This window comes from Taudactylus pleione, unplaced genomic scaffold (assembly GCF_031769625.1).
Source record: "Taudactylus pleione unplaced genomic scaffold, aTauple2 ptg000976l, whole genome shotgun sequence".
In the NCBI taxonomy this organism is placed as follows: Eukaryota; Metazoa; Chordata; class Amphibia; order Anura; family Myobatrachidae; genus Taudactylus; species Taudactylus pleione.
Window position 1 is genome coordinate 559941 of NW_028285377.1, and position 18870 is coordinate 578810.

Sequence of the window (18870 nt, forward strand, 5' to 3'; positions counted from 1 at the left end):
GGGTCCGGTGCTGGTTTTAATTATAGGGGGACCCCTACGCATTTTTTATCCCCCTATAATTAAAACCAGGACTGGCTCTGCAGCCTGGTGCTGGTACCTAAATCACGGTGGAACCCTACTTGTTTTGTTCCCCATAATTTTAGGTACCAGGACAGGCTGACAAGTCCGGGGCTGGTTATGCTTTTGGGTGGGACCCTACGTCATTTTTTTATAAAAGATGAATCCGTTTTTAACCATTTACAGCAAGAAACACACATATCACGATGATTTGTGTATGTTTCAGGCTAACTCGCGGCTCAGGAGGTGGAGAGTTAGAAAAGTGATTTGGGCAGAGAGTTTGCCGTCATCTCACCCGAGCTTGTCATCCCGATTCTTGGTAAATTTGAGAGATGTATATTTCAGGTGAAAAGTTCTTCCGATTTGCTCGATGGTGAGTTGATTTGAGTTTGCTATCTCCCCTGAATTTTACGAGTGAGAGGAGAGAAATCTCTATCTCACCCGACTTTACCTTTAGTACATATGTGAGATGAAAATCATCCCTTAAATCACCCAAGATTGTCATCTCGAATCTTAGTAAATTTACTCCCTATAATTAGGTGTGGAAACAAGAGATATGGTAAGAACTTACCTTTGTTATCTCTGTTTCTACGAAGTCCATATATATAGCTGGATCTGGATCCACGGGCACCACGCAGTTAAAGCTTTGCTGCTCCCAGGATGCACTTGGGTCCGTCCTCCTCTATACCCCGCCCCCGAGCCACAGGCACCTCAGTTGGTAAGCAGCCAAGGCCGGAGGAGGAGACTAAACAGAGAGAAGGAAGACTGGAACACACAAGAAACCATACTCACAGAAATGGGAGACGGAAAACCGGTGACCAGCCACACAGCCCATATGAAGCCAGGTGCGTCAGGGCGGGCGCCCTGTGGACCCTATCGACTTCGTAGAAACAGAGATAACAAAGGTAAGTTCTTACCATATCTCTTGTTTTCTACTTCTGGGTCCATAGGGGGTCCACAGGGTTGACCTTGGGGATGTCCCAAAGCAGTTCAACTAAGGGCGGGGATGCTCCTGTGCTGAAAGGAGCACCCGGCGCCCGAAGGATGCATCCTGAGAGGCGAAGGTGTCAAACGCATAGAACCTCAAAAACGTTTGAATTGAAGACCAAGTGGCCACCTTACACAGCTGAACAGCAGAGGCGCCACGTCTAGCAGCCCAAGAGGGACCCACAGAATGAGTGGAATGAGCCTTAACAGAGGCTGGCACAGGTAAACCCTCCTGTGCATAAGCCTCACAAATAACTGAACGAAGCCAACGGGCTAACGTTTGCTTGTTGGCAGGCCAACCCCTCTTGTGAAAACCGAAGAGGACAAACAATGAATCCGACTTCCTAACCGAAGCAGTCCGGTCCACATAGATTCTAAATGCCCGGACTACATCTAAGGAAGCCTCACCAGCTGAAAGATCAGGTGACTGAAAAGCTGGCACAACAAGTTCCTGATTAATGTGGAACTTTGAGACCACTTTGGGCAAAAACTCAGGACGAGTGCGGAGCACCGCTCTCTCCTGGTGAAAAATCAGAAAAGGGGGGCGACAGGAAAGCGCCCCCAATTCTGACACCCTCCTGGCAGAAGCAATTGCCAGGAGAAAAACGGTCTTAAACATCATCCACTTGAGTTCCACCGAATCAAGAGGCTCAAAAGGAGGACCCTGCAAGACCCGTAGCACCACCGCCAAGTCCCAAGGAGACACCGGAGGCACGAAGGGAGGCTGGATCCTGAGAACACCCTGGAAAAAGGTGTGAACATCTGATAGTGTAGCAATCCGTCGCTGAAACCACACGGACAAAGCAGACACATGAACCTTCAGAGAGGCCAGACGTAAGCCGAGGTCCAAACCCGATTGAAGAAACTCCAAGATTCTGGAAACCTGGAACACCTGCGGATCATAGTTTCTGGATTCACACCACTGAAAATAAGTGCGCCACACCCTGTGGTAAATCCGTGCGGAAGCAGGCTTGCGTGCCCTAAGCATGGTACCAATGACCGAACTGGAGAAACCTCAAGACGGCTGTCTCAAGAGCCACGCCATCAAAGACAGCCGACCCAGATCCGGGTAAAGGCAGGGCCCTTGAGACAACAGGTCCCAACGCTGAGGGAGAAGGTACGGAGCGTCGATGGAGAGGCACCGCAGATCGGAGTACCAAGCACGTCTGGGACACGCCGGAGCTACCAGCACGAGCGTGCCGCCGTCCTGCTTGAATTTCCGCAGAACCCGAGGATGCAGGGATATCGGAGGAAACAGATACGCCAGGTGAAACGTCCATTTCACCGACAGTGCGTCTACCAGACAGGCGCCTGCGTCTCTTGTCCTTGACCCATAAACGGGCAACTTGTGATTGTGACGGGAGGCCATCAAGTCCAGCTCCGGCAGCCCCCACCTGTCCACGAGTAGCTGAAACACCTCTGGGTGAAGCGACCATTTCCCGGGATGCATGTTGTGACGGCTGAGGAAATCCGCCTCCCAATTGAGGACTCCAGGAATGAAGACTGCCGAGATCGCTGGAATGTGACACTCCGCCCAAGCAAGAATGCGAGACACCTCCGACATCGCTGCCCGACTGCGAGTTCCTCCTTGGTGGTTGATGTACGCCACCGTGGTGGCGTTGTCGGACTGCACCTGAACCGCCCTTCCGTGAAGAGCAGGGCCGGGCGACTGCAGGGCCCTGTATACTGCCCGCAGTTCCAGGATGTTGATGGGGAGAAGTGCTTCTTCGGCGGACCAACGACCCTGAAGCGATAATGAGCCGGTCACTGCCCCCCAACCCCGGAGACTGGCATCCGTCATGAGCAGGACCCAGTCCGGGATCCAAAAGGGGCGCCCCTCAACCAGATGCGCTGTCTGAAGCCACCAAGCAAAGATTGCCAAACCTCCGGGGACAACACCAGCATCTGAGAGCGGATCCGGTGAGGTAACCCGTTCCATTCCGATAGAATTCCGGGAATGGAACTGGGCAAATTCCACCATGTCGAAAGTCGACACCATGGACCCCAGAACTCTCATAGCCGAATGGACTGACAGGCGGCAACTGCTCAGGCAACTGTGTATCCGCAGCTGCAGGGAGGAGACCTTCTCCGGAGTCAGAAAAATCCATTGTTGACGAGAATCCAGCAGGGCTCCCAAATGAACCATCCGCTGTGATGGAATCAGGGAGGACTTTTTCCAATTTAACAGGCACCCGTGCGCTTGCAGGCAAGCGATCGTCAGGTGGAGATGTTGAAGCAGTACCTCCGGAGAGCTCGCCAGCAACAGGAGGACGTCCAGCAGCCGTACATTCTGGTTCCGAAGATGTGCGGCCATGACTGCCATAATCTTCGTGAACACCCTCGGTGCCGTGGAGAGACCAAAGGGTAGCGCCCAGAACTGAAAATTATGTTGAAGGATAGCGAACCTCAGATACCGCTGGTGCGAAGGTGCTTTCGGAACATGGAGGTAGGCGTCCTGGATATCCAGGGACACCATGTAATCCCCCGGTTCCATCGCCAGAATGATGGAACGTAACATTTCCATCCTGAACTTGGGAACTCTGAGGAATTTGTTCAGAGACTTCAAGTTGAGGATAGGGCGATGAGAACCATTGGGTTTCTGCACCAGAAACAGAGAAGAATAGTACCCCGTCCCTCGTTGTAATTGAGGAACGGGAACAATGACCCCTGCTTTCAGCAAGGACTCTATAGCTTCCTGAATCTGTAAAGTCTTGGTCGTATCCTGAGAAGGACTCGTGCAGAAAAACTGGTGGGGCGGTCTGTGCCGAAAAGACAGGGCGTACCCCTGGGAGACCACTTTCGAACCCAGGCATCCGTTGTGGTATTGTGCCAGCACTGGGCAAATAGAAGAAGTCGGCCTCCCACCAGAGGAGGAGACCCATCCCATCAGGCAGAAGGTTTATCCTCCTGCTTGGAAGAAGGGCGCCTGGCACTCCAGGCCTGCTTCTTGGGCTTAGAAGCGGCCTTGGTTGCCGACTGCCTCGGGAAGGACTGACCTTTGGCCTTGCCCTGAACCCGAAAGGACCGAAAGGCAGAGCTCCGTACCTTGGTAGGTGCAGAAGCCGAAGGGAGGAAGGCTGATTTAGACTTAGCCAGCGTATCCACAATTTTGTCCAAGTCTGGACCAAAAAGCAACTCCCCATTAAAAGGTAAGGCCTCCAGTCCCTTTTTGGAGTCTGCGTCAGCTCTCCAAGACCTCAACCACAAGGACCGACACGCCGACACAGCTGCAGCTGACACCCGAGAGGTCAGCAGGCTTGCATCTAACGATGCTTCCCAATGTAGGAAGCCGCATCCCTCATTTGTCCTATCAACGCTCTCTGGATCTCCGGAGCATCTTCCGGAAAGGTATCCTCCAAAGCGTTGGCCCAGCTCTCGATGGCCTTAGCCACCCAAGAGATGGCCATGGACAGACGGGCCACCGCCCCCGAGAGAGAGTAGATAGACTTTAAACAAGTCTCCACTTTCCTGTCCGTGGGATCTTTCAGGGAGGAGATCGACGGCAAAGGCAGCGTAGCGCTTTTAATTAAGCGGGTAACGCAGGCGGAGCTTCCCACTTCCTGCAATGAGCCTCAGGAAATGGATAGTTTGAAGCCAACCGTTTCTGCGGTTGGAACCTCTTTCTGGGCAACTGCCAGGCCCCTGCCATATGATCCGTTAACTGGTCGGACAGGGGAAAAACCGTCGAAGCTACTTTGGCCTTCTTAAAATTAGGGTGCTTCGACCTGGGAGCCGGCGCATCCTCCTCTATATGAAGGATGGCCCGCACCGCCCTAACCAAGCACTTAGCCTCCACCTCCTGGGCCCCGGCATCCGAGTCAGAGTCTTCATGGATCTCCCCGTCATCCGAAGACACGTCCGTGTCCGTAAACTGTGCCGCCAATGAAGCCGGAACGGGTCGCTTGGACGCCCTTGGTGGCAAATCACTGTGCAACCGTTTGAAAGGCCGATGACGAAGCCGACAGGCTCTGAACAGAGCTGGAGAGGACATCTACCCAGGGAGGGGGTACCGTTTGAGGATACCCCTGAAACGGTACCATCGACTGCTGCGGTACCGTGGGAGATTGCCCGTATACAGGCAAACCTGCATAAGGACCCACAGTCTGAGACCCGGGAGGAGACTGCACCAGACGCATCACGCCCGGGGAACGGGGGATTGTAGGCTGGGGCAACGCCATAGAAGGGACCGCAGTCGGGACCGCCAGCCGGTCCGCGATTGACGCCAGCACTTGTGTAAACATCGCCCACGGAGGATCCTGTGCCACCGGGGGTTTAGAGGGACCAGGTACCAGCTGGCACCGTCCGCACAGACCGTCCTGAGACAAATCTGCCACGTCAACCCCTGCCGAACAGCGTCGGCAGGAAAACAACACAGGAGCCACGGAGCGCTCATTCTCCTCATCAGACATGACACAAAACTTTTGCAATAAAAAATGTATCACCGAAACGAGGTAAGGCGTATAACACCTGCGCACTCCCAAGTATGCAACACAAACAGCCCACAATATGGTACTGAGGAGCACACCGCTGTATGTGACGGACCTCACAAATACGTAGATTTATATAAGTGAGGTTACACAGAAAGAACACCCCTCCCCCACGCACCTGCGGGCCGTAGGAGAAGGAAAGGGACAGGTATAAGCTGACAGTAAGTAGAAATAAGCACAGACAGCAGCACTAGCAATAGTCACATACCATGCAGAGAAGTTATACTCACTGCACCTTCCGCTACAATCAACCTCCCAGATTCAGTGTCTGGGAGGGCTATAGTGCTGCATACACCGTCCTGATCAGGGGAGAGGTACGCAGGGGGACTGGTCCACCGGAAGCCTGCCTGGGAGCTCTGCGATGCTGCCTGAGGAAGATGGCCGCCGGAGAGCTCTGAGGAGGAGTGGCCAGGAGATTACAGCCCAGCGACGCCAGCACACATGAGAGAAGGCGCGCTGGGCTGAGGGGAGGAGCCGGTCAAGCAGGGAAGGCTGCCTCCCCTGCTAGTAATGAAACCCCAGGGACGCCGGTTCCCCGCCGGTACTTACACCCTGGAGGCCAGCAGACACGCGGGGTATACCAGAGTGGGGGAGCCCGCCGCCGCTACTAGCGCCGCCGGTCTGTCCCCAGAGACCGGCGGCTAAAAGACTGCATTTGTTCCCCGCGCGCAGCGCAAAGCGCTGCACGCGGCTTACCTGGCCCCGTGGAATCCGGCAGCAGTCCTTGGGAAGTCCCGGAGCCACGCTAACACTGACTCCGGGGTACCGCTGCGATCCCCAGATCAGTACTGGCGTCGCAGCGCCAGCGGGGCTGTTGGAGCGGCAGCGTGGACGTCCAGATGGACAGTCCATTGCTGCCGCTCTGAAGATAGTAAAAATAAAGAAGAAAATCTTTTAAAAAAAAAATTAAAATAAAGCTTAGGGTCTGCTTATGCAGCCCCACTGCCCAGGGTGACCCGACTCCGGCCTGGCACCAACTAAAACTGAGGTGCCTGTGGCTCGGGGGCGGGGTATAGAGGAGGACGGACCCAAGTGCATCCTGGGAGCAGCAAAGCTTTAACTGCGTGGTGCCCGTGGATCCAGATCCAGCTATACCCCAAGGTCAGCCCTGTGGACCCCCTATGGACCCTGAAGTAGAAATACGGAAGTCTTGAGCCTTAGGGCCTGATTCAGATGCTGAGCGCTCACAAGCGGGTCGATGATGGCTCAGCCGGCTCCGTCGTGTGCATGCGCGAGACCCGGATAGCGACGGGCAAGCCGTTGCTCCGGGTCTCGAAACAAAGGGGGCGTTCTGTCGATGGTGAGTGACAGCACGCCCCCTTTGGAGGGCGTGCCGGGGGCGTGGCTGGCCATCTGGGGCCGGCCCCACTGACATCACAAGTGATGTCAGTGGGAGTGCTCTCGGCTCTGATAGTGCCGAAAGCACTCCAGGGCTTGCGGCAACGAGACCCTACCACAAGGGTCTTGTCGCAAGCCCGACCATCTTCCTGGCCGCTCGCTATAGCTGTGGGTGGTCACCCACAGCTATACGAGCGGCCAGAAGGCCGCTCTAAAAATGAAGAAGGATGGCCCTGATTCAGAGTGAGCGTCCGGCTCTGAATCAGGGCCTTAATTCCCGAGTACAGACTGACTGCAGCAAGTGCTGGGACGGTGTACCTATCCGGTGTACCATGTAGGGGCGAGGCCCCGGATGTGATTGTGCTGTATTTGAATATAATCAGGATTAATTGAAAAGCTAAGTACAAATAAATTATTTTAATTAATTAACTTAAACTGTGTGTGTATTGTGTCATTCATATCACTCTGTTGCTGCACTCCTGAACTCTTTGTTTTCACCGGAAACATGTCCTCAGTGCGCACCTTGCAGACCTCTTTACTGTAACACTGGAGGAGATGTATCAAACAGTGCAAAGAGTGGAGAAGTTGTCCATAGCAACTAATCAGCTTCAAAGTAGTATTAATCTAGTACATTCTATAAAATAACAGATAACAGCTGATTAGTTGCTATGGGCAACTTCCCCTCTCATCGATCACCTGGGCACTTGCCCCACCAATGCCTCCCCTAGCAGCACCCCTGAGAATGAATGTCTGTGTATTATCACACAGGGAAGGTGTTTGTATAGTATGACACAGGGAAGCAGTGTCTGTACAGTATGACACAGGGAAGGAGCGTCTGTGTATTATCACACTTGGAAGGTGTTTGTATAGTATGACACGGGGAAGGAGTGTCTGTACAGTATGACACGGGGAAGGAGTGTCTGTACAGTATGACACGGGGAAGGAGTGTCTGTACGGTAAGACACAGGGAAGAAGTGTCTGTATAGTATGATATAGGGAAGGAGCGTCTGTATAGTATGACACAGGGAAGGAGCGTCTGTACAGTATGACACAGGGAAGGAGCGTCTGTACGGTATGACACAGGGAAGGAGCGTCTGTACGGTATGACACAGGGAAGGAGCGTCTGTATGGTATGACACAGGGAAGGAGCGTCTGTATAGTATGACACAGGGAAGGAGTGTCTGTACGGTATGACACAGGGAAGGAGTGTCTGTGCGGTATGACACAGGGAAGGAGTGTCTGTACAGTATGACACGGGGAAGGAGTGTCTGTATAGTGTGATATAGGGAAGGAGTGTCTGTATAGTATGATATAAGGAAGGTGTGTCTGTACAGTATGACATTGGGAAGGTGTGTCTGTACAGTATGACACGGGGAAGGAGTGTCTGTACAGTATGACACAGGGAAAGAGTGTATGTACAGTATGATATAGGGAAGGAGTGTCTGTACAGTATGACACGGGGATGGAGTGTCTGTACAGTATGACACAGGGAAGGAGTGTATGTACAGTATGACAAAGGTAAGGAGTGTATGTACAGTATGACAAAGGGAAGGAGTGTCTGTACAGTATGACACAGGGAAGGAGTGTCTGTATAGTATGATATAGGGAAGGTGTGTCTGTACAGTATGATATACTGTATATTATGACTTAGGGAAGGATTGTCTGTATAGTATGATATAGGGAAGGAGTGTCTGTACAGTATGATATAGGGAAGGAGTGTCTGTACGGTATGACACAGGGAAGGAGTGTCTGTACAGTATGACAAAGGGAAGGAGTGTCTGTACAGTATAACATAGGGAAGGAGTGTCTGTATAGGATGATATAGGGAAGGTGTGTCTGTACAGTATGATATACTGTATATTATGACTTAGGGAAGGATTGTCTGTACAGTATGATATAGGGAAGGAGTGTCTGTACGGTATGACACAGGGAAGGAGTGTCTGTACGGTATGACACAGGGAAGGAGTGTCTGTACGGTATGACACAGGGAAGGAGTGTCTGTACGGTATGACACAGGGAAGCAGTGTCTGTACAGTATGATACAGGGAAGGAGTGTCTGTACAGTATGATATAGGGAAGGAGTGTCTGTACAGTATGACACAGGGAAGGAGTGTCTGTACAGTATGCTATAGGGAAGGAGTGTCTGTACAGTATGACACAGGGAAGCAGTGTCTGTACAGTATGATACAGGGAAGGAGTGTCTGTACAGTATGATATAGGGAAGGAGTGTCTGTACAGTATGACACAGGGAAGCAGTGTCTGTACAGTATGATATAGGGAAGGAGCGTCTGTACAGTATGACACAGGGAAGGAGCGTCTGTACAGTATGACACAGGGAAGGATTGTCTGTGCAGTATGATATAGGGAAGGAGTGTCTGTACAGTATGACACAGGGAAGGTGTGCCTGTACAGTATGACACAGGGAAGGTGTGCCTGTACAGTATGACACAGGGAAGGAGCGTCTGTATAGTATGACACAGGGAAGGAGTGTATGTACAGTATGACAAAGGGAAGGAGTGTCTGTACAGTATGACACAGGGAAGGAGTGTCTGTATAGTATGATATAGGGAAGGTGTGTCTGTACAGTATAACACAGGGAAGGAGTGTCTGTACAGTATGATATAGGGAAGGAGTGTCTGTACGGTATGACACAGGGAAGGATTGTCTGTACGGTATGATATAGGGAAGGAGTGTCTGTACGGTATGACACAGGGAAGGATTGTCTGTACAGTATGACACAGGGAAGGAGTGTCTGTACAGTATGATATAGGGAAGGAGTGTCTGTACGGTACGACACAGGGAAGGAGTGTATTTACAGTATGACAAAGGGAAGGAGTGTCTGTACAGTATGACACAGGGAAGGAGTGTCTGTATAGTATGATATAGGGAAGGTGTGTCTGTACAGTATGACACAGGGAAGGAGTGTCTGTACAGTATGATATAGGGAAGGAGTGTCTGTGCAGTATGATATAGGGAAGGAGCGTCTGTACAGTATGACAAAGGGAAGGAGTGTCTGTACAGTATGACACAGGGAAGGAGTGTCTGTATAGTATGATATAGGGAAGGTGTGTCTGTACAGTATGATATACTGTATATTATGACTTAGGGAAGGATTGTCTGTATAGTATGATATAGGGAAGGAGTGTCTGTACGGTATGACACAGGGAAGGAGTGTCTGTACAGTATGATATAGGGAAGGAGTGTCTGTACGGTATGACACAGGGAAGAATTGTCTGTACAGTATGACACAGGGAAGGAGTGTCTGTACATTATGATATAGGGAAGGAGTGTCTGTACGGTATGACACAGGGAAGGAGTGTCTGTACAGTATGATACAGGGAAGGAGTGTCTGTACAGTATGATACAGGGAAGGAGTGTCTGTACAGTATGATATAGGGAAGGAGTGTCTGTACAGTATGACACAGGGAAGGAGTGTCTGTACAGTATGATATAGGGAAGGAGTGCCTGTACAGTATGATATAGGGAAGGAGTGTCTGTACAGTATGACACAGAGAAGGAGTGTCTGTACAGTATGATATAGGGAAGGAGTGCCTGTACAGTATGATATAGGGAAGGAGCGTCTGTACAGTATTACACAGGGAAGGAGCGTCTGTACAGTATGACACAGGGAAGGAGTGTCTGTACAGTATGATATAGGGAAGGAGTGTCTGTACAGTATGATATAGGGAAGGAGTGTTTGTACAGTATGATATAGGGAAGGTGTGTCTGTACAGTATGATATACTGTATATTATGACTTAGGGAAGGATTGTCTGTATAGTATGATATAGGGAAGGAGTGTCTGTACAGTATGACACAGGGAAGGAGTGTCTGTACAGTATGATATAGGGAAGGAGTGTCTGTACAGTATGACACAGGGAAGGAGTGTCTGTATAGTATGATATAGGGAAGGTGTGTCTGTACAGTATGACACAGGGAAGGAGTGTCTGTACAGTATGATATAGGGAAGGAGTGTCTGTGCAGTATGATATAGGGAAGGAGCGTCTGTACAGTATGACAAAGGGAAGGAGTGTCTGTACAGTATGACACAGGGAAGGAGTGTCTGTATAGTATGATATAGGGAAGGTGTGTCTGTACAGTATGATATACTGTATATTATGACTTAGGGAAGGATTGTCTGTATAGTATGATATAGGGAAGGAGTGTCTGTACGGTATGACACAGGGAAGGAGTGTCTGTACAGTATGATATAGGGAAGGAGTGTCTGTACGGTATGACACAGGGAAGAATTGTCTGTACAGTATGACACAGGGAAGGAGTGTCTGTACATTATGATATAGGGAAGGAGTGTCTGTACGGTATGACACAGGGAAGGAGTGTCTGTACAGTATGATACAGGGAAGGAGTGTCTGTACAGTATGATACAGGGAAGGAGTGTCTGTACAGTATGATATAGGGAAGGAGTGTCTGTACAGTATGACACAGGGAAGGAGTGTCTGTACAGTATGATATAGGGAAGGAGTGCCTGTACAGTATGATATAGGGAAGGAGTGTCTGTACAGTATGACACAGAGAAGGAGTGTCTGTACAGTATGATATAGGGAAGGAGTGCCTGTACAGTATGATATAGGGAAGGAGCGTCTGTACAGTATTACACAGGGAAGGAGCGTCTGTACAGTATGACACAGGGAAGGAGTGTCTGTACAGTATGATATAGGGAAGGAGTGTCTGTACAGTATGATATAGGGAAGGAGTGTTTGTACAGTATGATATAGGGAAGGTGTGTCTGTACAGTATGATATACTGTATATTATGACTTAGGGAAGGATTGTCTGTATAGTATGATATAGGGAAGGAGTGTCTGTACAGTATGACACAGGGAAGGAGTGTCTGTACAGTATGATATAGGGAAGGAGTGTCTGTACAGTATGATATAGGGAAGGTGTGTCTGTACAGTATGATATACTGTATATTATGACTTAGGGAAGGATTGTCTGTATAGTATGATATAGGGAAGGAGTGTCTGTACAGTATGACACAGGGAAGGAGTGTCTGTACAGTATGATATAGGGAAGGAGTGTCTGTACAGTATGACACAGGGAAGGAGTGTCTGTACAGTATGATATAGGGAAGGTGTGTCTATACAGTATGATATACTGTATATTATGACTTAGGGAAGGATTGCCTGTATAGTATGATATAGGGAAGGAGGGTCTGTATAGTATGACATAGGGAAGGTGTGTCTGTACAGTATGATATACTGTATAGTATGATATAGAGAAGGAGTGTCTGTATAGAATGATATACTGTATAGTATGATATAGAGAAGGAGTGTCTGTATAGTATGATATAGGGAAGGTGTGTCTGTATAGTATGACATATATTATGACTTAGGGAAGGATTGTCTGTATAGTATGATATAGGCAAGGAGTGTCTGTATAGTATGATATAGGCAAGGTGTGTCTGTATAGTATGACATATATTATGATTTAGGGAAGGATTGTCTGTATAGTATGATATAGGGAAGGAGGGTCTGTATAGTATGACATAGGGAAGGTGTGTCTGTACAGTATGAAATACTGTATAGTATGATATAGAGAAGGAGTGTCTGTATAGTATGACTTAGGGAAGGAGTGTCTGTATAGTATGATATAGAGAAGGAGTGTCTGTATAGTATGATATAGGGAAGGTGTGTCTGTATAGTATGACATATATTATGACTTAGGGAAGGATTATCTGTATAGTATGATATAGAGAAGGAGTGTCTGTATAGCATGATATACTGTATAGTATGATATAGAGAAGGAGTGTCTGTATAGTATGATATACTGTATAGTATGATATAGAGAAGGAGTGTCTGTATAGTATGATATAGGGAAGGTGTGTCTGTATAGTATGATATACTGTATAGTATGACATATATTATGACTTAGGGAAGGATTGTCTGTATAGTATGATATAGAGAAGGAGTGTCTGTATAGTATGATATACTGTATAGTATGATATAGAGAAGGAGTGTCTGTATAGTATGATATAGAGAAGGTGTGTCTGTATAGTATGATATACTGTATAGTATGATATAGAGAAGGAGTGTCTGTATAGTATGATATAGGGAAGGTGTGTCTGTATAGTATGACATATATTATGACTTAGGGAAGGATTGTCTGTATAGTATGATATAGGGAAGGATTGTCTGTATAGTATAATATAGGGAAGGAGGGTCTGTATAGTATGACATAGGGAAGGTGTGTCTGTACAGTATGATATACTGTATAGTATGATATAGAGAAGGAGTGTCTGTATAGTATGATATACTGTATAGTATGATATTCTGTATAGTATGATATAGAGAAGGAGTGTCTGTATAGTATGATATAGAGAAGGTGTGTCTGTATAGTATGATATACTGTATAGTATGATATAGAGAAGGAGTGTCTGTATAGTATGATATAGAGAAGGTGTGTCTGTATAGTATGACATATATTATGACTTAGGGAAGGAGTGTCTGTATAGTATGATATAGAGAAGGAGTGTCTGTATAGTATGATATAGAGAAGGTGTGTCTGTATAGTATGATATACTGTATAGTATGATATAGAGAAGGAGTGTCTGTATAGTATGATATAGGGAAGGTGTGTCTGTATAGTATGACATATATTATGACTCAGGGAAGGATTGTCTGTATAGTATGATATAGGGAAGGATTGTCTGTATAGTATAATATAGGGAAGGAGGGTCTGTATAGTATGACATAGGGAAGGAGTGTCTGTATAGTATGATATACTGTATAGTATGATATAGAGAAGGAGTGTCTGTATAGTATGATATAGGGAAGGTGTGTCTGTATAGTATGACATATATTATGACTTAGGGAAGGATTGTCTGTATAGTATGATATAGGGAAGGATTGTCTGTATAGTATAATATAGGGAAGGAGGGTCTGTATAGTATGACATAGGGAAGGTGTGTCTGTACAGTATGATATACTGTATAGTATGATATAGAGAAGGAGTGTCTGTATAGTATGATATACTGTATAGTATGATATACTGTATAGTATGATATAGAGAAGGAGTGTCTGTATAGTTTGATATAGAGAAGGTGTGTCTGTATAGTATGATATACTGTATAGTATGATATAGAGAAGGAGTGTCTGTATAGTATGATATAGAGAAGGTGTGTCTGTATAGTATGATATACTGTATAGTATGATATAGATAAGGAGTGTCTGTATAGTATGATATAGGGAAGGTGTGTCTGTATAGTATGACATATATTATGACTTAGGGAAGGATTGTCTGTTAAGTATGATATAGGGAAGGATTGTCTGTATAGTATGATATAGGGAAGGAGTGTCTGTATAGTATGACATAGGGAAGGAGTGTCTGTACAGTATGATATACTGTATAGTATGATATAGAGGAGTGTCTGTATAGTATGATATACTGTATAGTATGATATAGAGAAGGAGTGTCTGTATAGTATGATATAGGGAAGGAGTGTCTGTATAGTATGACATAGGGTTTGTGTATCTGTATGTTATGACATACTACATTTCTCTTGAGGAATGGAAAAAAAAATGTAATTGCTTTGGCGTGTGTATGCGCGCCAGACTAACGTCCACAGAACGTGCCAATGATGACAGAGACCCATGGAGAGGAGAGTAAGAGACATAGTAGAGGAAAGAACAAATGCCAGGCAATGCACCACAGCTAGCAGGGTGTAAGTTAGGAAATACCCAAATACCTGTACTGCTGAATACATCAGTATTAGTCCATTGAGGGAGGGAGCTAAAAACAGGCAGATGATGATATTTCTGGGGACTATTGGACAAGTCTGGGTGCCTTGCACCGCCGTCCCGTGCACTGGTTGTGAGCTGCTGAAGTTGCACAGAATCTCTAAGGCTTCCTGAAAAGAAAAGAAGGAAAACCATCATGATCGGTCACAGAGCAGTTTTCTTCTCTGTGTATTGTCCGTGTATTGTCCGTGTATTGTCCGTGTATTGGGCCACATTCTAACTAGAACATCAAACATCTCAGGACTTGGGAAAGACCCCAGCATTGCCAGTCAGGTGCTCTCATTTACAAATAACCACCAAAGTCTACAACACAATGAAAGTTTGAGAAGTGGTGTAAACCTTTCAAAAACAATGGGCCAAATGTAATAGGGTGAGAGTTTAGAAAAGTGAGAGTTTCTGACACTTTTTAAACTTTGTAAATGTAATAGAGTCCAAAAACACAGTAACAGAGCGAACTTGCATGTTTTTTAGACTTAGAAAACTCTCACACTTTAAAATCTCATTCAGATGTTTTCCCATTTTGAAGATAAAACTCAACCAATGTGAGAGTTTACTGCTAAACTCTCACATTTTCTAAACTCTCACCCTATTACATTTGGCCCTATGTGTTTAGTTATGGGATACATTTTAAGAGCTTTGGCTGTCATACTTACATTTGTGTTTCCATTTAATCTCTTTAATGCAGTTCTGCCTTGTAAAAACTCCATTATCTGGTGTTAAGATGACCAATACCATACTGTAGCCACCCCATAGAGCCAAAGTGATTGTGAGGCAGCATTATACCATAGAGTAGCCACCCCATAGAGCCAAAGTGATTGTCAGGCAGCATTATACCATACTGTAGCCATCCCATAGAGCCAAAGTGATTGTCAGGCAGCATTATACCATACTGTAGCCATCCCATAGAGCCAAAGTGATTGTGAGGCAGCATTATACCATGCTGTAGCCATCCCATAGAGCCAAAGTGATTGTCAGACAGCATTATACCATACTGTAGCCATCCCATAGAGCCAAAGTGATTGTCAGGCAGCATTATACCATACTGTAGCCATCCTATAGAGCCAAAGTGATTGTGAGGCAGCATTATACCATACTGTAGCCATCCCATAGAGCCAAAGTGATTGTGAGGCAGCATTATACCATACTGTAGCCACCCCATAGAGCCAAAGTGATTGTGAGGCAGCATTATACCATACTGTAGCCATCCCATAGAGCCAAAGTGATTGTGAGGCAGCATTATACCATACTGTAGCCACCCCATAGAGCCAAAGTGATTGTGAGGCAGCATTATACCATACTGTAGCCATCCTATAGAGCCAAAGTGATTGTGAGGCAGCATTTTACCATACTGTAGCCATCCCATAGAGCCAAAGTGATTGTGAGGCAGCCTTACACTATACTGTAGCCATCCTATAGAGCCAAAGTGATTGTGAGGCAGCATTATACCATACTGTAGCCATCCCTTAGAGCCAAAGTGATTGTGAGGCAGCATTATTCCATACTGTAGCCATCCCATAGAGATAAAGTGATTGTGAGGCAGCATTATTCCATACTGTAGCCATCCCATAGAGCCAAAGTGATTGTGAGGCAGCATTATACCATACTGTAGCCATCGCATAGAGCCAAAGTGATTGTGAGGCAGCATTATACCATACTGTAGCCATCCCATAGAGCCAAAGTGATTGTCAGGCAGCATTATACCATACTGTAGCCATCCCATAGAGCCAAAGTGATTGTGAGGCAGCATTATACCACACTGTAGCCATCCTATAGAGCCAAAGTGATTGTGAGGCAGCATTATACCACACTGTAGCCATCCCATAGAGCCAAAGTGATTGTGAGGCAGCATTACACTATACTGTAGCCATCCCATAGAGCCAAAGTGATTGTCAGGCAGCATTATACCATACTGTAGCCATCCCATAGAGCCAAAGTGATTGTGAGGCAGCATTATACCATACTGTAACCATCCCATAGAGCCAAAGTGATTGTGAGGCATCATTATACCATACTGTAGCCATCCCATAGAGCCAAAGTGACCGTGAGGCAGCATTATACCATACTGTAGCCATCCCATAGAGCCAAAGTGATTGTGAGGCAGCATTATACCATACTGTAGCCATCCCATAGAGCCAAAGTGATTGTGAGGCAGCATTATACTATACTGTAGCCATCCCATAGAGCCAAAGTGATTGTGAGGCAGCATTATACCATACTGTAGCCATCCCATAGAGCCAAAGTGATTGTGAGGCAGCATTATACCATACTGTAGCCATCCCATAGAGCCAAGGTGATTGTGAGGAAGCATTATACCATACTGTAGCCATCCCATAGAGCCAAAGTGATTGTGAGGCAGCATTATACCATGCTGTAGCCATCCCATAGAGCCAAAGTGATTGTGAGGCAGCATTATACCATACCTTAGCCATCCCATAGAGCCAAGGTGATTGTGAGGCAGCATTATACCATACTGTAGCCATGCCATAGAGCCAAAGTGATTGTCAGGCAGCATTATACCATACTGTAGCCATCCCATAGAGCCAAGGTGATTGTGAGGCATCATTATACCATACTGTAGCCATCCCATAGAGCCAAAGTGATTGTGAGGCAGCATTATTCCATACTGTAGCCATCCCATAGAGCCAAGGTGATTGTGAGCAGCATTATACCATACTGTAGCCATCCCATAGAGCCAAAGTGATTGTGAGGCAGCATTATACCATACTGTAGCCATCCCATAGAACCAAAGTGATTGTGAGGCAGCATTATACCATACTGTTGCCATCCCATAGAGCCAAGGTGATTGTGAGGCAGCATTATACCATACTGTAGCCATCCCATAGAGCCAAGGTGATTGTGAGGCATCATTATACCATACTGTAGCCATTCCATAGAACCAAAGTGATTGTGAGGCAGCATTATACCATACTGTAGCCATCCCATAGAGCCAAAGTGATTGTGAGCAGCATTATACCATACTGTAGCCATCCCATAGAGCCAAAGTGATTGTGAGGCAGCATTATACCATACTGTAGCCATCCCATAGAGCCAAAGTGACCGTGAGGCAGCATTATACCATACTGTAGCCATCCTATAGAGCCAAAGTGATTGTGAGGCAGCATTATACCATACTGTAGCCATCCCATAGAGCCAAAGTGATTGTGAGGCAGCATTATACCATACTGTAGCCATCCCATAGAGCCAAAGTGATTGTGAGGCAGCATTATACCATACTGTAGCCATCCCATAGAGATAAAGTGACTGTGAGGCAGCATTATACCATACTGTAGCCATTCCATAGAGCCAAAGTGATTGTGAGGCAGCATTATACCATACTGTAGCCATCCCATAGAGATAAAGTGATTGTGAGGCAGCATTATACCATACTGTAGCCATCCCATAGAGATAAAGTGACTCTGAGGCAGCATTATACCATACTGTAGCCATCCCTTAGAGATAAAGTGACTCTGAGGCAGCATTATACCATACTGTAGCCATCCCATAGAGCCAAAGTGATTGTGAGGCAGCATTATACCATACTGTAGCCATCCCATAGAGCCAAAGTGATTGTGAGGCAGCATTATACCGTAGCCATCCCATAGAGCCAAAGTGATTGTGAGGCAGCATTATACCATACTGTAGCCATCCCATAGAGCCAAGGTGATTGTGAGGCAGCATTATACCATACTGTAGCCATCCCATAGAGCCAAAGTGATTGTGAGGCAGCATTATACCATACTGTAGCCATCCCATAGAGCCAAAGTGATTGTGAGGCAGCATTATACCATACTGTAGCCATCCCATAGAGATAAAGTGACTGTGAGGCAGCATTATACCATACTGTAGCCATTCCATAGAGCCAAAGTGATTGTGAGGCAGCATTATACCATACTGTAGCCATCCCATAGAGATAAAGTGATTGTGAGGCAGCATTATACCATACTGTAGCCATCCCATAGAGATAAAGTGACTCTGAGGCAGCATTATACCATACTGTAGCCATCCCTTAGAGATAAAGTGACTCTGAGGCAGCATTATACCATACTGTAGCCATCCCATAGAGCCAAAGTGATTGTGAGGCAGCATTATACCATACTGTAGCCATCCCATAGAGCCAAAGTGATTGTGAGGCAGCATTATACCGTAGCCATCCCATAGAGCCAAAGTGATTGTGAGGCAGCATTATACCATACTGTAGCCATCCCATAGAGCCAAGGTGATTGTGAGGCAGCATTATACCACA

The 18870-nt window shown here is 46.8% G+C and overlaps 1 protein-coding gene across 3 annotated transcripts in view; it reads right to left on the reverse strand.

Moving 5' to 3' along the window:
• The window catches only part of KIAA2012 (KIAA2012 ortholog), a 287207-nt gene that overhangs the window by 228149 nt on the left and 40188 nt on the right, over positions 1-18870 (reverse strand). For all 3 annotated transcript variants that reach the window (XM_088460713.1, XM_088460714.1, XM_088460715.1), the window contains one exon: positions 14576-14737. In XM_088460713.1, the coding sequence (XP_088316839.1) occupies positions 14576-14737 (162 nt within the window). The remainder of the gene's footprint in view (positions 1-14575; positions 14738-18870) is intronic.